The 19,789-nt window shown below is 38.5% G+C and overlaps 1 protein-coding gene across 3 annotated transcripts in view; it reads right to left on the minus strand.

The window, feature by feature from the left end:
- oxr1a (oxidation resistance 1a) overlaps positions 1–19,789 on the minus strand; it is a 157,010-nt gene that overhangs the window by 97,859 nt on the left and 39,362 nt on the right. For all 3 annotated transcript variants that reach the window (XM_056266271.1, XM_056266272.1, XM_056266270.1), the window contains exon 2: positions 4,991–5,184. In XM_056266271.1, the coding sequence (XP_056122246.1) occupies positions 4,991–5,184 (194 nt within the window). The remainder of the gene's footprint in view (positions 1–4,990; positions 5,185–19,789) is intronic.

Genomic DNA, 19,789 nt, shown 5'->3' on the forward strand with positions numbered 1-19,789 from the left:
AAAAACAGTAATATTGTGAAATATTTTTACAATTTAAAATAATAGTTTTCTATTTGAATATATTTTAAAATGTAAATTATTTTTGTGATGGCAAAGCTGAATTTTCTGATTTGGTGCTCCAAAACATTTCTTACTATTATCAATGTTGAAAAACAGTTGTCTATTTTTGTGGAAACAAATGGATTCCTTGTAGATAGAACAGCATTTATATGAAAAAGGAATCTTATGTAACATTATAAATCTTCACTGTTACTTCTGATCAATTTGAATGCATCCTTGCAAAATAAAAATACAAATTTTCTTACAAAAAAATGGCAAACTTTTGAACAGTATATAACCACTTTAAATGTACAGTTAAATCCAACTGCTGGTTATCTTTATGTTTTAGGCAAATTTTGTTTTGGTGAAAACCAAGCCATGTAGTTTTTGCAACCATGTATAATTCCTCCTTGATCTCCTCTAAACTTTACACGTATACCACCATAACCAGCACCAAAGGCTGAGGCTAGATAATGTCATCCTAAGGACCTACAGGATAAAGATCAGATAAAGGAGGCTTATATAAGAGACTATCCAGTATCTTGTTAACAGAATTAGGTGAGTTTGGTATTAAGGCTAGAACAGGACCCTATGGGACCGTTGTGGACCAGACTCCTCCTCTGCTGATTACCTGAAGCGCATTTCCCACATCACCCCAAGATCTGCACTTATTTCATTATTGCAGGCTTATGTCCACATGGACGAATTTATACCCCGCTCACCACGATCCATTTGCAGCTAACCAAAAGCACTTATTGCGGCATGTATGCTTGCCTGTTATAAAACCACTCTCATTTAAGGAGACCGAATGGTCTGTCAGGGTCATTTTCATTTAAAAACATTAAAACACTCTTAACCATTGCTCACATCGAGCTGGAAATGACAGTATAATTTGGTGGGATACATGAGGGCAGGTTATTAAAATGTAGCGGGATATGTGGTGTGGTTTTAATGGCGGTTCTGACACTGGATGAAAAGATGCCCAGCGTGCGGCCATCAATAACACTTCTCTCTCCCGCGGTCGTCTCCACCAATTAGAGGCACTATGAGGAGGCCGTGATTTGCAGTGATTGCCAGAGGGCACGGCCTCTAAAAGACAGGAGAAAGTCAAACAATGAGAACAGCAACATCACCGATAACCTTAAAGAGTGGGAAATGATAGTAAAATATCGTTCATTATGACAAGACTCTCAGGAATTGTGATAATAATGACTGTTAAAGTCACCCTGTAGTTGATCATTTTATCCTTTAAAACTCCTATTTGATCACCAATATGACATATTTAAAAGTTTTTCCCTTGAAAAAAAAATCTTCCTGCCTTAAAATAGCTTGAATGTAACTCTAGATGCCTCACTTAGTATACGCGGATCTATGAATATAGCCCTGCTTCCACTCACTCACACCAGCTCAGAGATCCACTTGTTGAGGATCACACGTTGACGTGATTGGTTACAAGGTAGTTTGTGACGTCAGAAACACCAGAGATTTCAAAGCGCGTTTTTGACATTGTCTTTGGTTCACTGCCGTTTTAAGGAAAAAATACTCAGCAATGATGTTGACATCATGTCTTAACGCAAACACCACATAGACTTATAAACAACATTAAAAGCTCGATTTTCACCATGCACAGGGGGACTTTAAACTATAATTCGATACTATTCCAGGCGACAAATTTTCTACTAGCTGTGCCAGTTCAATGTCTCTTTTATGGCTCCAAGGTCTCTTTCTTCTCACTTAATGAAATCAAATTTCAACTCAGATCAATATTCCATGCTCATTTATTTAAGCAGCAGCGGATAGTCAACCGATCATTATAGCAAAATAAACCCTTTCAGGGTAATACAAGACCCGTTCTCTTCACTTCTGCAATGGCATCAGTGGGATTTCTCTTGGTTTATCATCCACAATAGGCTAAATTTACACATCTAATTGCTTAGAAAAATCACTTTGTTGCTTGAAATTAATCTGAAATAAAATAAAATAAAAATATTAGATGAAAAATGTAAACTTAAAAAAACTCAAATGATAATTAGAAATGTTGCATTGAAACTGAAATAAATGATAATAAATAAGTTTAAGCTGAAGAACTAAAAAGACAAACTAAAATAAAAATATTTAGAAATATAAACTACAAATGACAAAAGCAAAAAACCAAATGACTAAACCTTGATGTAAAATTACTAAATTACTAAACCTTGACGTAAAATTGAAAATAAAAGCTAATTCAAAATATGAATAAATAAATAGTATAAATAATACTAAAATAACACTGGTTATTGTGGGGCAAGTTTTTACCACAAGAGTTTGCTCAAATCCCTACCATTAAATATAGCTATACTAATAAAGATAATAGTAGCTATAGCACAACTTATGGTTTTGTAGGTTTAATGTGCATATGTTTATTATCTGTTTTATGCATTCAGCAAAGCAGCTTTACAAGAACGGGCAAATGAAGTGAACACAAAGCAGGTCTATTTGGTAACCCGTGTTCTGTGAGAGGCACTGAAGGACCTTCTTGATTTGGGGAAGGAAATGTCTCTTTCAATCGTCTCTTAAACTGTGCCGTCAAATCACCAGCACACTCAAACAGGCCGAGATGAAAGGAAAGCAGTCTCCTGTTCTCTCCAAAGCCTCTGACCTCTCTTCACAATCCCTTCAAAACCAACCAAAACGCACTACCATCAGCGCCGCCGCTCCCACCACGCGCATCACGCGCTGTGCGTAGGGCACCAAGTGCTGAGGGGGCACCAAAAATAGCCTAATGAAAAACCAATCATCAAACTTCTTGTTATAATCAGATTCAGCGCGTTCTTCCTCTTCATTCCGCAGCGGCGCCGAGCAGAGACAGCACGTCAGAAACACAGGACAGGGTGTGTGAGCCTCATTGGTCTGTCACTGCTCGTCAATGTCAGAATATTTGAGATGACCAATCAAATCAAAGTAGGCGGGCTTTATGTTCACAGACGCTGAGCGCGAATTTTAACAGTGCAACTCGACGCTTCAGTGTACGGTCAAGTGCGAGATAAGATGTAAGTAGCTAAACTTAACTTTATTTGACAGTTTTTTTAGGTCATAAATGTTAAACGAATGACAAAAAATAATTAGGCAAACTAATATAGTTTTGTCTAATTTCGCCATTTTGAACTGAAAATAGGCCTATGTAACATGTAGCCTAGTGTAATAGTTTAGGCTACTGTCATTGTGAGGAGACAAGAAACATGAACAAAGCCGTTTTCATCATGTTAGGCACGGGATTTATAATGAATGTGTACATATTGAGAATAAAATACAAATTGTAACCTTTAGTAAATTAAAAAAGCCAACTTTAGGAGGGGAAGAGACAGGGCAAGAGAAAAACAAAGAGAAAAAGAGTGTGATGCTGATGAGGAGAGAAAAATAATCAGCTGCCCACTGACATGGTTTTAAAGCTGTTGTTATCGAATTTTTTTTTTTTTTTTTTTGCCTTCACAACATCTTTAAAATGCACATCTGTAGTTCAGAAAAATCCCAAATTTCCCCCGAACACCCCTAACTAACCTGCCTCAAATTCGGTATCCCAGTGATTATAAAACCATGCCATTGCATGGTAATGAAACTAGTTAATAGTAAGCATTAGACCCTAATCTAAAGTGTTACTTTTTAGCTTTTTAATTTTTTTATAAATCATACCCTCATTGGGGGCTTAGCCCCCCTAAATGAAAATCCTAAATAAAAATGTTTTTTTTAGGGGGGGCATCATAAAGGAATTATGCTTAGGGCACCAAAATGGCTAGCAGCGGCACTGACTACCATCTTGGACTTATGAGATGAGATGGATAAGAGAAAGCAGATAGAGAAGGTGGAGAACTTGAAGAGAAACTATGGAGACAGACATGAAACAGAGGCGAGATGAGAGCAAAAAGAGATGGTGGAGAATGAGAGGAGAAACTATGGAGACATACGGAAAAGATGTGAGATATATGAGAAAAAGAGGAGAAAGATGAGAAAGAAGAGTGCAGAAAAATAAGAGACAGCGATGAGAGCACCGAGAGAGAGAGTGGAGAATGAGAGGAGAAAGAGATTAGATCGATGAGAGCAAAAAGAGATGGAGATGAGAAACTATGGAGGCATGAAAAAAGAGGGGAGATATTGGAGAAAGAGATGAGATAGATAAGGAAGAGAGAAAAAATAGGAGACAGGGGAGAAAGAGAAGAGACAGAGATGAGAGCAATGACAGAGGGGAGAATGAGAGGAGAAAGAGATTAGATCTATGAGAGCAAAAAGAGATGGAGACAAGAAAATATGGACTTATGGTGGCATAAAAAAGAGGTGAGATCTAGAAAAAAGAGGAGATCTGGAGAAAGAGATTAGACAATAGAACAAAAAGAGGGGGAATGAGAGGAGAAAATTGAGATGAAAAAGAGTTGAGATGAGATAGATGAGAAAGTGAGGAAAATAGGAAACGGGAGAAAGAGAAGAGGCAGAAATGAGAGCAAGGAGAGAAAGTGGAGAATGAGAGGAGATAGAATGGAGATATACATGAGATCAAGCAGAAAAAGATGAGAAGGAGAGGAAAAATAGACAAGGAGAAACAGAGGATAGAGAGATTAGAGCAAGGAGAGAGGAGAATGAGAGGAGAGAGAGATTAGAGCAAGGAGAGAGAGAGGAGAATGAGAGGAGAGAGAGATTAGAGTATTAGGAGAAAAAGAGGAGGAAGTGAGAAAGAGTTGAGAATGAGGTGAACGAGCCGAGAACTAGAAGAGAACAAGAGGAGGCAGAGAAGAGGTTATCAGAACTAACTTTCACTCGTCTAAAGTGAACATCTACACAGAGATGAAGCGCAAAATGAAACTTATGAGATGGAGTGACACACACACACACACACACACACACACACACACACACACACACACACACACACACACACACACACACACACGCGCGCGTGAATACTGAAGAGATGCTCATTTACCTATGGTGTATCCTCGCTTCAGGTCACTGCACCGCGGACTACGGAACTGGGTATTGGTGGTGTTGTTTTCCTGCACCTCGGATGGGGTCGTCTTGGCAACAGGTGGTGAAGATCTGTTTAAGGACAGACTCGGGATGAGCCGTGCTGGAAAACTTTGAGAGGCGATGTCCACCGACTGGGACTTCTTCTTCAGTCTGAGAGGAAACAACACATGAGACGTGAAGAACTGATACTTCACGCAGTATTTGAACACTTAAGTCCAATTCACACAGACACTTCCAGCACTTCTCAGACTTTCTAATTCTGAATCACTGTTAAATCGCCGAAAACTAGCTGATCCGACAAACCCGACAGAGTGTGTGTTGCCGTCTGTTGGTGCGGTGTGAATTGGCCTTTATGGACCGTTGGAGAATGTGTGCGACTGCAAATGTTTTTGTGCCGCTAAAGGCCTGTCATGATTGATTCCAGCTAAACAAAATGGTCTATTATTGTGGTATCATGTATCCGTAAAAAAGCCAACATATGGAGGCAACGGGTGACACTGTGAAACTGTTTCTTTCTAATCGGTTATTAGACTGTAAATGTCTGTTCTTCGGCAACACGGCTTCTTCTAATTCACGTTATGATTCTAATATATTGTGCAGCTTAAAAAGAGAAATGCATGGTGCAGTATTTGCTATCAGGTCCTCAAATTTAACAGCAGCTGTAAAAATGCGGGATTATTGAAAAGAGGCATTTTGGATTCAAACACTACTGAACAAAAAGAGTTTGATTCCTTAGCTCAGGGCAAATGTTGAATCTTTAAATTGATTTGCTTTAAAACAGGTAGTGAATATAAAGAGGGAGAGGCAGATCACTGGAGTCAAGATCAGTTTATTTTTTGATCTCACAATCATCTTCACCTTTTATCTCAAAATATAACTTGGACAAATGAAAAAGCAAAAAAACATTCCCAGGAATCCTGCACATCATCTTCTGGTCAATCCTGAAATGCTGCCAGTATGAAGACTCAGAGGGCCTGACCAGATAAACAGCAGATTTTTTTTTCATGTTTATGCATTACTTTTTTCTGCATTTATTATGTTTCTGTGGAACAGATTAAACATGGTAAAATGAGAATATGCTTACATTTATCAATATAAATTTAGTAATCAAATTTGCTGAAAAAAAAGCAGGGTGCTGGAAGTTTAGATGTTCATTAAAATTCCAGTTTGGCAGGTGACGTAAGGGGGTCCCTAAAGCTTTAAAATTGCGCCACCTACTGGTAATAAATTGTAATATATATATATATATATATATATATATATATATATATATATATATATATATATAATAAAAATAATAATCATGACCAATCTATAACCTTTAACCTGCTTAGCTAAAAAAATAATAATAATAATATAAATAATATAATAAAATTATATAATAGAAAATATTTTTAAAAAATGCATTTATTTATTTATTTTAGTTCATTTTTATTGACAGATCCCATTGAAGAAGTGGGATTAAGACCAAATTTGATCTAAATTTTAGATTTAAAGCTGTTTCCTGCAGAAGCACCAAAGCTCAATGTGATAATTTCATAAGCATATAGTAGCTGCTTGTATGAGAATACGTAAGAAAACAGTTTTGCAGAGCATTATGAGCGAGATATTGATCCCATATGCCACAAATGATTATCATGGATTAGTATCATGCATTCAAAACTGTTTAATAATCAGTTAAAAACCTTGCATATAGACAACATGAAATGATTCTCTCTCTCAACAGAGATGTGTGTGGGCATGTAATTTAGACACCCGTCTACATACACAGCTCACAACAGAGCCGACAGCACCTCTGTTGATGGCAGACTCCAGGTGCGATTCCCTCCCTCTCTCTCAAACCAACTCACCAGTATACATAATACGTGCAATCAGCCAGAGGACAAACACCGGCCGGCAAGATTACACGGTTAAGGAAGCCCAACAAAAACAAGAACTAGTTGGTTAGACACCAGAGCAGCAAGTCAACCAGACAACTAAAGCCAGTTGGCAAGACTTTAACCAAGGGTCTCTCTTAATGTCAAAATTACCATCTGAATGTATAACGATTAACTTTAACATTTAAAAGTGAGAAGGATGTTGACAATAAATATAAGTTTGTACCAATAAGCATTGATAAAAACTAAGTGTTATTTATTTGTATTGCATTGATAGCTTAGCAACCAATTGTCAACATTTATCAGTCACACTATTACTATTATAGTTAATTACTATAATTACACTGTAAAAAGTAATACCTAGATCTAACTTATAAAAAGTGAGGCAAGTGGCTGCATTGGATGTTTTATGTTGATTCAACTTGCAGCCTTTTTTAAGTATATTGAACACTTTAACATTACTTTATACAAACGCAACAAAATCATGTTGAGTTAACTAATAGTACTAGTATTACTCAGTTAGATAAACCTACTTTTATTGGTACAGGTAACTTATTTATGGGTTGCTACAAGTAACCTGTACTCATTTTAATTAGGTTTTATGAACTTTATTTTCTTAGTAAAATTAACTAAATCATATGTGAATAAACATTTTAATATATTTTTTTTAATTGTCAATAACCATTACAAATTCATTTGAAGAAGAAAAAGATGAGAAGATAGATTGAAGACAATATTCAATTTATTCAATGTCAACCAGTGTCACTTTTAACAGTGACTACAAAACAGCAAATAAATGTGGCCGCACATGTACACTCTAATATAAAACAAACACTGTTGAAGTGTATTTTCAACCTGTTCTGAACAGTACAGTAAAATATCCAAACTGCCCAATCTGAAATGTTTGGATCAAGGTAAATGTGAGCCATAACATCACATTGTATCACACTAACTGCAATGTCAAAAATGACATGATGATGGTTTAGGACGCACAGGGTCCAATCCTACAAAAAGCCTCTGATATATCTCAAGTATACACCAGTTTTGAGGGATACTTGAAGTCGAGAGCATAGGTAAGTCCAAACAGGAGGCAGCATGCTTTCGACAGGTTTGGCACACCTCTGACCACGGGCTGTCCTTATATGATAATCCCAATCGTGTCGGGGTGATGGCACATGTAAATTTTCAGTGGGCAACTGCCAAGCTCAGCGTGCACCTCTGTTTCAGCCCGACTCTATTGGTGGAGACAAAAAAGAAACAAGAGTTTGGTCAGACAAATAGGAAATGAGATGAGTAGCAGACAGGTAGAAGAGATAAGACACAAAGTCCAAATTGTACTTTTGTTGCTAAAGGTGGTGGATACAAGATGGATACTCTGACTAGAACATGTGACCAGAGTGAAGTCTACCATGACAATGCCATAGAGTGTGGGTACTAAAATATCATGATCTACTCTAGCATGAGTGTTGTATTTTTCTGGTTCAAAGCATTCATTACAATAAAACAAATCCAATTGTCCTTGCCTGTACCTGATTGGTCATCACATTACTGTTAATTAAGCTACAGAGTTTAAATATCTTTCAAGAGCAAACATAATCACCCCATATCATCACAATATTAATAAACCCACTAAGCAAAATTATGTCCAAAAGACATCTTTTCAACGTCTTTGTCACAAAGAAGTACATTGAAAAGACGTCCACTGAGGAGCCAGAATGAAAGTTTTTACGACTTTTTTTGAGGTGTTCTGTAATGAACGTTCACGGAAGCTCCATTCAAGGTTGAAAACTAGTTCAGATGTGGACAATGTGGACAATTTTCAACATCATTTAAGGTCTCATTTGGACAATTTATACTTATTCTAGACCAAATAAACACTCTCAGGATATATTAAATTAAAACTCACATTTATTTCAATGTAATTTCCATGTGTAATTGCAAAGCAATTCACAGACAGTGAAGTTTCTTTTCATGATTTTTGGACAAACACGCACTGACACCTTTAGACAGCTTAGCATCTGTAATTTATACATATTTGGATCGTGAGAGAAATCAGATTCGAACCAGGGACCTTAAGCTGCCTGCCCTAAGTAGACAGTAATGATTTCATGATTTTTGGACAAACACACACTGTCTGTGAGTTGCTTGGCAATTAGAAATTACATTGAAATAAACATGTGTTTTAATTTAATGCATCCTGAAAGTGTTTATTTGGTCCAGAAACAGTTTAAATTGTCTAAATGAGACATTAAATTACATAAAATATGTCCACATCTGAACTAGTTTTTAACCTTGTATGGAGGTTCCCTGAACGTCTATTGGACTTACAGAACACATATAATCTGATCAAATTGTAATTGAATCTATTCTGAAGTTTGTCTTACCTGGATGTGAAGCTCGAAGACCACAGGTAACAAAAGTGCTTGGGTATCTAAAGACCAGGAAAATGTTAGATGTTAGAAATAAAGTTAAAAAATCAGTTGTAAATGTAACTTCTTTAAGTAATAGGTTAGAAATAGTTTAAAAATATAGACCAAAAATCTGTCATTAATTGACTATGCAGCATTAAAATAACGTGGATCAAATCTCTAAAATCAGACAGACTACTAAACATACATCTCTACAGTCTAATCTGTGCATCTGCTATAGTAATGCAAAAGTATAATAACATAATCTCTGAGTCCTGTCAAAGACACACAACACACAAAACAAAGTGTTGTCCATAAAACACCACATCTTACTTTCCCTTATTTGCCCGCACAACTATTGCCTGAAGGCCCGAAATTGCGACCGTTTCGATCGCATATGATCCCGAAATTTAATCTGTGCAATCTAAAAATATAACTGAGGGCATTTGTGCAACTAATTATTACATACGTAACTTGTATGTGTTTTTAAACACTGCTGTTGTCAGCCGATCGACCACACTGTGCAGCCATATAGCTTACCATGTGTGCAGGATAGCTATAGCTATACAATTAGCAAACCTAACCTCAGCTCCCTAGTGGAGTAAGCGATTTTGCGTGACTTTAGTTTACATCACCAGTCATTCGGCTACATTTGCTCAACTTACCGTGTTAATCAGACCCTGAAATTCAGATCCGCTGCATCGACCAAACAGTTGAAGTGCCGAGGAAGATATTGCATCTGCCTGGAGTCCCCGCCAGCGAAAAAGGGATAATGCCAACTCATAAAATTTAAAATATTTACGTTTGATGAACACACCTGTCACATCGTCAGCTGCTCAAATAAATTGTGCATTGTCAACTCACTTTTATAACATTTATTGTACACAACAACCACATACAAATAACTACCCAAATAAATTGCATGGGTTTTATTTAAAATATATTGTTATATAAAAACAGATATATTTTAAGTAGAGAGGAAGTATTTTGATACTTTTTTTGTATAAAACCAATAAAATAAACTAGATTACAAATATTTAAAATATATAAAACCTACTTTGTGGGTGTAGCACTTTTTACAGTGTAGCTACTATTTATATATTTACATACAGAGAGAATGATAATAAATTACATAAAAATATATAATTCACCTCATTAACAACCCATTAAAGCAACAAAGTCCTTTATATACAAGCTCTTGATGTTGTGATGTTATTCCCATCAAGAGGTGCATACATTTTTTGTGTCAAGATCTTGTATTGACAATGCAAGAGTCCAGCACTCAAAGTCTCCTCCAGCACATCCCAAAGACTTTCAATGAATTTAAAGTCTGGACCAATTCATGTGTGAAAATGATTCTTCATGCTCCTCCCAACCATTCTTTCACAATTTGAGCCTGATGAATCTTGACATTGTCATACTGGAATATGGCCATGATGTGTCTTCCTACATGGTTGTTTAAGAAATAAAAAGCTACACACTCCATCAATAAGGGTTAGAAGAACTGTTGCCAAACATATAACATGCTAGAAACATAATAATCACTGCAATGATGATCCAATCATAGACTATTAAGCATTTGCCTATTTAAATCCAAAAAGCGACTTTTTTTGGCCGGACAGTGTAGATCAATGAATCAACTATCCAATAGATCAATAAAGAATCAACGACACTAGTTCAGTTTGTGATTTGTTCAGTCAGACATACTGCTTATGCACCTGTAATGAGACATTCTTCATTCCTCCATTTAGATGCTTGTGTTGTTATTGTAAATGCAAAACAGGCGTTTTTGAATTGAAAATGAAGGCCGAATGGCGAGCAGTCGCAGAGGTCCTGCTCTCGCTGTGATGCGGGGTGCGTATTAACTAGCTGGCATGGCGCCCTTTCATTCCTCCACACAGATGAGAAGCGGTGCCAATCATCACCGAGCCTTTATCTATTATTCACAGCTCAGAAAGACAGTGAGGGGGAGAGGAGAGTCTGGCCAGCTTTCAGCCTTCGCAAACACCAGATGTAAACAAAGCACCAGCCCCCTTTCAAACAATAGCAACCACAGCCGCCTCGCCACATGACTTCTGCTCTGATTAGGAGAACGTATTCATGCCGAAGCTGTATTTTAACCGTCAGCACCGCTGCTCGAGTGTTTATGTAAACAACATTCTCCTTCAATTAAAGGGAAGATTATGTGATTCACAGACGCAGAGGCTGCACTGAATCGGTACAGAACATCTGCCGTAAACCAGTGCTTACTCCTCAAGGTATCATTAGAAAATCAGTTTTCTAAGTCAGATTAATCAGAACTTGGAAACCCTCCTAAGCTGCCAAGATAAAGATGGTAGGTTAAAGGTACAATATGTAAGAATTTTGTATAATAAAATATCCAAAAATCACTTGCACAGTTTGATATATTTCCTGCAGTTGTGTACTTGCAATATCCCAAAAGTCTCCAAAGATTTTTTATTTCAGAGAAATTCCAATATTAAATAAATGGCCGTCCCGGAAAAAAATGTCGCCTGTGAATGACGCAATATCCGCGCTATCCTCGGTTTCCGTTCATAGGCCCTGTCCCAAATGGCACACTCCGGACTTGTGGACTTCCTCAGAGTCCACACATCGGTGACGTCATGTAGTGCAGACCTATAGGGCCCTTAGCGCGAGTCCGCGAGGGCGCATTGAGAGGTATTTTTGGGACAGACTCGATCGTCACGCCGGAAACAGGAAGACGGTCTGATTGTTGTTATGGACAGGAGCTACAGGTTCGGGGAAATATGCTGCCTATTGTTGTTGTGTTTACATATGACTCAGTAAAGCCCTGACATTCTGTTCTATTTATTTAATGAATCATAATGCCATCGTATTATTCAGCTCGCTATTATTAGCCTATGTTTGAGACATCAACCACTGGTCGATGATCATAATGTTTGTATAAACTTGTCATAAAAACCGTAATGATAATTACACTTAAATATTTTCTTCTCAGCCATGTTAACAATTGTCCGTGAGTGAAATCTCCTCCCATCCGTTGTCTGATTGGCCTTTCGCAAGGATTCCTGGGTAGTTAAAGTGCGTGGAGCCTGCATCTATGCGGGCTTCGCGGAAGACCGCTTTAAGGATACAAAGGGGGCGCTGCTGAGCACACTTCAGAGCGTTAAAATGCTAAATGGGACGGCCTACGGACTCTTAGACTCGACGAGCACGCGCAATTTAAGTCCACGAGACCGAAAGTCCGCATGAAGTGCGCCATTTGGGACAGGGCCATACTGCCATAGCCATGACGTAACCATGGCGACAGATGTGGACAACTGCGCAGTGCGTAACGTTTAGCGGCACGCAGTTCTTGTTTCTTTCAAACATAGACCATGGCAAGCAGACTTTGGGACAAACAAGGAGAACTAAAATGAGGATCAATATCAGCGTGGCGTTTTTGAGATGCCGAGAGCTCCACGTCTGCGACTAACTTGGACTCGACAGAGCTTCACGAGTCACGACTTGACAGCTTTATTAGACAGGTGAGCAAATGTACATAAAACAAATCAATGTTATATAACGTTAGCTCAACATGATGAAATGTTAGAATATGGTCAGTATGTTATTCTAATGTTGATCTAGCTTACTGCTAGTTTCGTATAACAAACGAACTAACACGTAGTATAACATTATAACTTTCAACACACATTTAAATGCCGTTTAGTGTGATAATGTAACGTTAGACCAAGTGAAGCAGCGCTGCGTTACCTCACAAGTTTAATTCGTCTAATAAACTGACCTGTGCGAGTAATCCAGCACTTGCGGGTAGTTCGGTAGAATTAAATGTCCTTATTCCTTTATATCCGCGGGACTCGCGTGTGATATCTGTCTCTTTAGCAATCGCGACCTGCTTCATACCACTGTAATGTTAAAAAACATGAATGTTTGCACTCATCCATAAACATTTTACAGCTTGACAGCAAGTCCAATCATTCAGCTCATAACTGCGTCATCAACCTACGCCTTTGTTATTGTTGGAAACTGCGCCCTCTTGTGGTGAAAAAAACGACATATTGTGCCTTTAAGCAAGGTCATCGGACGCCATGGTATAAGGGTGAATATCACGAAAACATGTCTGGGTTTAGTTGCAAAACATACACAGCAGACTGTAAATCTCATTATATAGGCCTAACTTTAAATCTCACAATATGACTTTGTATCCTACAATGTTATCTGATCTCAGTGGAAACACGCTTCATATTTACAGAGCGCCTAAAGGGACATGGTGGTGGCGGGGAAAAAATACGAGACGAGAGGCAAAATAAGTCAGAGATGCTTTTGCGCTCTCTCGCAAATGTTTTGCATTCCCCTGAGAAACCTTGCGTTCGCTCGCAAAACGTTTTTCAGAGGGAAGGCAAAGTTTCTTGGGGGAACGCAAAACATTTGCGAGAGAGCGCAAAAGCATTGCATATTTTTTTCTTCATATTCATATTTTTCCCCTTCATGTCCCTTAAGGGGCTCCATGAATATTTCACTTTAAAATCAAGTCTTTTTTAGGAGCATTATGGATTTTGCACTGTGTAACCAAACTCACCAAACTCTCATTAAAGTAGTTTTCATATATTATATATTTCATATATTTCATAACTAACAATTTAAACATTTCATTTAGTGTGATATAAAAAAAAAAACGTGATTAACATTTTTTTTAAATGATCCTGTCCCTCGACCCCTTCACAAATTCTGTAATAACTAATAAGGCAATTAAAATATTTTTTGGCTTTAATGAGCTTTTGGCACTACAGTACTAAGAACTGCAGATAAAAATGCTTAATTGTCATGAACACAATGTCACAATGCACACAATCTTAATGTTTCAAAAAACAGATTTTATTTAAACTATAAAAAAAAGAAAAAGAAGAAGCTATCTTTCTTTTTGTTTGGGGTGATATATGATCTGTGGTCAGGCTTCATGAGATTCACCCACACCTTTTTCTCTTGGACCGTTTTGTCGAACCCCTAGAACTGTCCCAAATCCCCCCACTCACAGGACGCAGTGCGGATCAGCCGGAAAACAGAGTGGGAAATTGCAGAGAGATTAAACGCTTTGGCAGGCGGATGATGGAGACCGTGAGTGTGGCTGCTCTTTATCGTGGCCAACAGAGTACGACAGGGACATGGTGGGAGGGGAGCAGAAGGAGATCTGTGTGTGTGTGTGTGTGTGTGTGTGTGTGTGTGTGTGTGTGTGTGTGTGTGTGTGTGTGTGTGTGTGTTACAGTGCCGCCAATACTTATCTTACAGCTAATGAGTAAAGGAAAGAGAGAGAGGAAGAGCTGGCATGTTGTTCTCCTCTTCCTCAGGCTCCACGCAGAGAGAGTTGCATTGCCAGACTTTTGGAGATTAGGCCTAAGCGTAGTAGTCACATGCTTTGGCAAAGGACGCATAAACAACAGGGAATTTGGGCAAAGCCAGCACACGCTTATCTCACTCAGAAAGATGGATTTGAGCCCGGGCGAAACTCCGATCTGGTGTGCACAGGGAACCAAACATCTCAGCGTGAAGGGTTGACGTCAGCGATGTGGCCGCTCGCTGCAACGCTCCTCAATTGCAAATACGACTCTCGGGTGCCATTACCATGACCGGACTTCATGCAATGAAACTCAATGAGGACATGAGAAAGACATGTCATTTACAGGAGACAAGCAGCTCCTGTGGGTACTCTTGGCCGTTTACACATGGCTCTTATGAGAGAGAGTTATGGGACACTGGCCTTGACAGTCCTCTGCTTTTCAAACAGCTGACAGCTTAATCGAGTCAGCGAAGGACAGGGATGTAATACAGAACAAGACAACGCTAGATCTGAAGAAAATCATACTCATTTTATATTAATAGAAAGAGAACATTAATAGTAAACAGTGAGGTGAATGACGTAGTGAAAAGCAAGAATTTGTCATGTTTCACGCAACTCATCATTTAAAGTCATTACATTAGAGTGAAGCTAGCCTTTTTAAAAGGTAGTAACAAAAATGAATTAAAAAGGTAGCTAGTAACAAAAACTTCAATTATTTTAAAGATGTGATTATTAAAATATATCAAATGATATAAATTAAAATTTCAAAATTAAGTAATTTTGACAGCATTCAAATTACATGATAATTTTACAATAAATAAAACTAAATATAACAAAGTTTAAAACACTGATTAACAGAAGTGTACAGCTAAATATTTTACTATAAAAAATATTCACAATGCTTAGACGGAGATTAAAATTGAATTATTTTTGATCCGATCCAAACGAACTTAAAATGAATCAGAGTTTTCATTTCTACGTACATATACAAAAGGGGAGAGTTTAGAAAAGTGCGTCTGAATATTTTAAAAGGTTAGCTGTAAAGCATGAGCCATACAATTGACAAGAAACATTGGACGCCGCTCACTGAAAAAGATTATGTAAAATAGTGAGTCATGTGACAATTGTTCTATTTGAAATGTTTATCACTGAATAATGCATCTTAACATGCTATTTTTCAAAAAGAAAAAAGACGAAGACTGCATGTACCGGTAGTATATAGTAGTTTGCTGTTATTCAACATTTTGTCTCACTACACCGCTACTCAGCAGAAAATTCTATAAAACTTATTAGGCTACTGAAAAATAAGTTAGTAGCCGAGCTACTGTACTTCAGAAATGCATGAAGCTGTTTAAATATAACAAGATATTAAACAAACTAGTGGGAATTGAGACAAATGCAAGGACACGCACGCACACACACACCCTAACCTTACCCATCACAACTAACCTAACCCTAACCTAATTATAACCTTCTCCCTAAAACAAGTTCTGACCCTCAAATAGGCCTTTATAGGGGTCTCAGAAAGTGAGAACCGGCCAAAATGTCCTCACTCAGACAGTCTAAAACTCACAAAGATTGTAAAAGCACACACACAGCGTTTAAGAATCAAAATAAACATTTCTGAATCATACTGTGGAAATTGTGTTGCATAAAGCAGGTAAAGTGATAAAGCAGCTTCCCAACAGTGCTGTGAAATAAACTGCGTCTCCACTGGAGTAAACATCTCCAGGCTTGAACAAATGTTTGGCCAGAGTTGCATTAAAATTCAACGTGCTGAGGTTTAATACCAGAGGCTATACTGCCGGTTTTTATTTGGTTCATAAGTCACTATGTTCAACCTCAGGAAAACACAAATGCTCTAAACAGCATTTTAAAAAGGAAGTGACCTGATAACGATTCCTAAACTTACTGAAAGCATCACTGCTCTTTCTAGTAAAGCATCACATATAGCATATGCATGTGATGATCACGTTCAATAATCATCATATTGATCTGTTTGATCACCTTCAGTGTAAACAGAAGAACTGGAGTTCATGTGAGACCAGATCAAATGAGGTTACTTCACCTAACAAATCCCTCTGTTACAAAACATACTGATGCAGAACTGTCATCTTTCTATAAACTCACTGTCATTCTGTACAGCACTTTGCTTGCAGGCTTCATTTCTGCCAACATTTTCTGATGAGACATCATTTTCTTATCCTCCATGGCTTCTTTTCTCCCTGATTTCTCAGCATCAGCTCATGAGAGAGAGAACTGTGACATCTTAGGACACAGAGTGTTAGAAACAGCTGTGTAAAAGCAAGCAAACAAACAATCAAAAAAGAGAATGAACCTCATTGGTTCTTATAGAAGCTCAAACGTGCTGTGTGACACAGGAATGAACCTCATTGGTTCTTTTATATATACACTCACCTAAAGGATTATTATGAACACCTGTTCAATTTCTCATTAATGCAATTATCTAATCAACCAATCACATGGCAGTTGCTTCAATGCATTTAGGGGTGTGGTCCTGGTCAAGACAATCTCCTGAACTCCAAACTGAATGTCAGAATGGGAAAGAAAGGTGATTTAAAGTCCCCATGAATTCAAAATTGACCATACTTACTTTGTTTGCCTAAATTGACCGTTTTGTGGTGAACAATTCATCCATGCAAGTCAATCCACACAAAAAAATGTTTTGGCTTCGTAATCTTTAATCAAAATCTGAAATTTCCCCTCCCCTCTGCGTTGGAGGACCTTGCCTGATGACGTAGGTTTCACGGTTTGGGCGTCTTCTTAACATCCGTAATCACGCCCCTCCAACTGACAGTAGACAGGCTGAATGAAAACACCTACTTTTCTAGATCCAATCAGGTGCTAGTTGGGGAAAAAGCCACGCCCACCATTTTGCCTCATTTAGTATTCCGTTTCTCTCTGAAATACGTCACAACACTGGAGAAAAGTCGTTTGCAACTTCCGGTTCACGGGGACTTTAAGCAATTTTGAGCGTGGCATGGTTGTTGGTGCCAGACGGGCCGGTCTGAATATTTCACAATCTGCTCAGTTACTGGGATTTTCTTGCACAACCATTTCTAGGGTTTACAAAGAATGGTGTGAAAAGGGAAAAACATCCAGTATGCGGCAGTCCTGTGGGCGAAAATGCCTTGTTGATGCTAGAGGTCAGAGGAGAATGGGCCGACTGATTCAAGCTGATAGAAGAGCAACTTTGACTGAAATAACCTCTCGTTACAACCGAGGTATGCAGCAAAGCATTTGTGAAGCCACAACACGCACAACCTTGAGGCGGATGGGCTACAACAGCAGAAGACCCCACCGGGTACCACTCATCTCCACTACAAATAGGAAAAAGAGGCTACAATTTGCAAGAGCTCACCAAAATTGGACAGTTGAAAACTGGAAAAATGTTGCCTAGTCTGATGAGTCTCGATTTCTGTTGAGACATTCAGATGGTAGAGTCAGAATTTGGCGTAAACAGAATGAGAACATGGATCTATCATGCCTTGTTACCACTGTGCAGGCTGGTGGTGGTGGTGTAATGGTGTGGGGGATGTTTTCTTGGCACACTTTAGGCCCCTTAGTGCCAATTGGGCATTGTTTAAATGCCACGGCCTACCTGAGCATTGTTTCTGACCATGTCCATCCCTTTATGGCCACCATGTACCCATCACAAAGGTGCATAATGCACCATGTCACAAAGCTCGAATCATTTCGAATTGGTTTCTTGAACATGACAATGAGTTCACTGTACTAAAATGGCCTCCACAGTCACCAGATCTCAACCCAATAGAGCATCTTTGGGATGTGGTGGAACGGGAGCTTCGTGCCCTGGATGTGCATCCCACAAATCTCCATCAACTGCAAGATGCTATCCTATCAATATGGGCCAACATTTCTAAAGAATGCTTTCAGCACCTTGTTGAATCAATGCCACGTAGAATTAAGGCAGTTCTGAAGGCGAAAGGGGGTCAAACACAGTATTAGTATGGTGTTCCTAATAATCCTTTAGGTGAGTGTCTATATATATATATATTTTTTTGTTGTTGTTGTTGTTGTTGCAGGAATACATACAGAAATGTAACAAAATACACATATCGACAAAAAGACTAAACAAAAAACCAATAATATAAGGATAGAAGATGAAAAAAAGTAGAGAAAAGAAAGACCTTATAATTTCAATCTGAATTTCAATCTAAATTCAATCTGTTCATCATATAAAGTGATCGTGTCTCTTCAGAAAATTTGGACTAAACCGCTCAATTCATATGGATTAGTTTTATGATCCCTTTATGAACGTTTTGAAGCGTCAAAGTGTCAGTTACTGTCATACGGCTACATCTCTCTTGACACTGCCTTTATGTTTCTAATAAAATTGACTATAAAACAGAGAAAATGATGCACACAGTAGACGCAAAAACGTTATGATTCTCGCTGGGATTTAACGATTCGTAAGGCGTTTACCATGTGCGGGTGGAGCGGGACAGTTGAGCTGTTATCAGAGCACCTCTGTAAAGCAACAACAAGCAGAGTGCTGCTATTCATTTCACAACATACATCAATATTACTGAAACGTGGCCGGCAGACAAGAACTGATAACTCAGAGGAGTTATGAAGACCCCGAAGGAATATGTCTGTTTCATTACTGAGCTAAATGTGATGCCGAAACAGACCTCGCCCTCGCTGAATCAGAGCACATCTCTCAAGCTGCGTGTCACACACACACACACACACACACACACACACACACACACACACACACACACACACACACACACACACACACACACACACACACACACTGTTCCAATCCCGAGGCCTTGAGTAAACCGCAGTCTCTCAATAACTCTCCAGTTGCTAGCCACACTCATACTCTCCTGCTCTCTCATTGGTGGAGACGGTGAGCCGAGAGCAAATATGATTGGAGGAGAACATTGATGATTTCAGCAAGAAAATGAACTGAATTACAACACGGAGGAGAGAGAATGAGAGGAAAGAAGAAGTGGTTGGACTGTGTCCCATGTGTTGTTGTGAAGTGAGAGCGCTGTGATTCTGTCGAGCCACAGCAGAATCAGGTCAGATTCATTTGTTTTAAGACACACTGTAATGAGTCGGAGGTCAGCGGAACAACTCTCACTTCAGACCACTGA

The sequence above is a fragment of the Rhinichthys klamathensis genome, unplaced genomic scaffold (genome assembly GCF_029890125.1).
Source record: "Rhinichthys klamathensis goyatoka isolate OS25496 unplaced genomic scaffold, OSU_Roscu_1.1 h1tg000246l_1, whole genome shotgun sequence".
NCBI classification, from domain to species: Eukaryota; Metazoa; Chordata; class Actinopteri; order Cypriniformes; family Leuciscidae; genus Rhinichthys; species Rhinichthys klamathensis.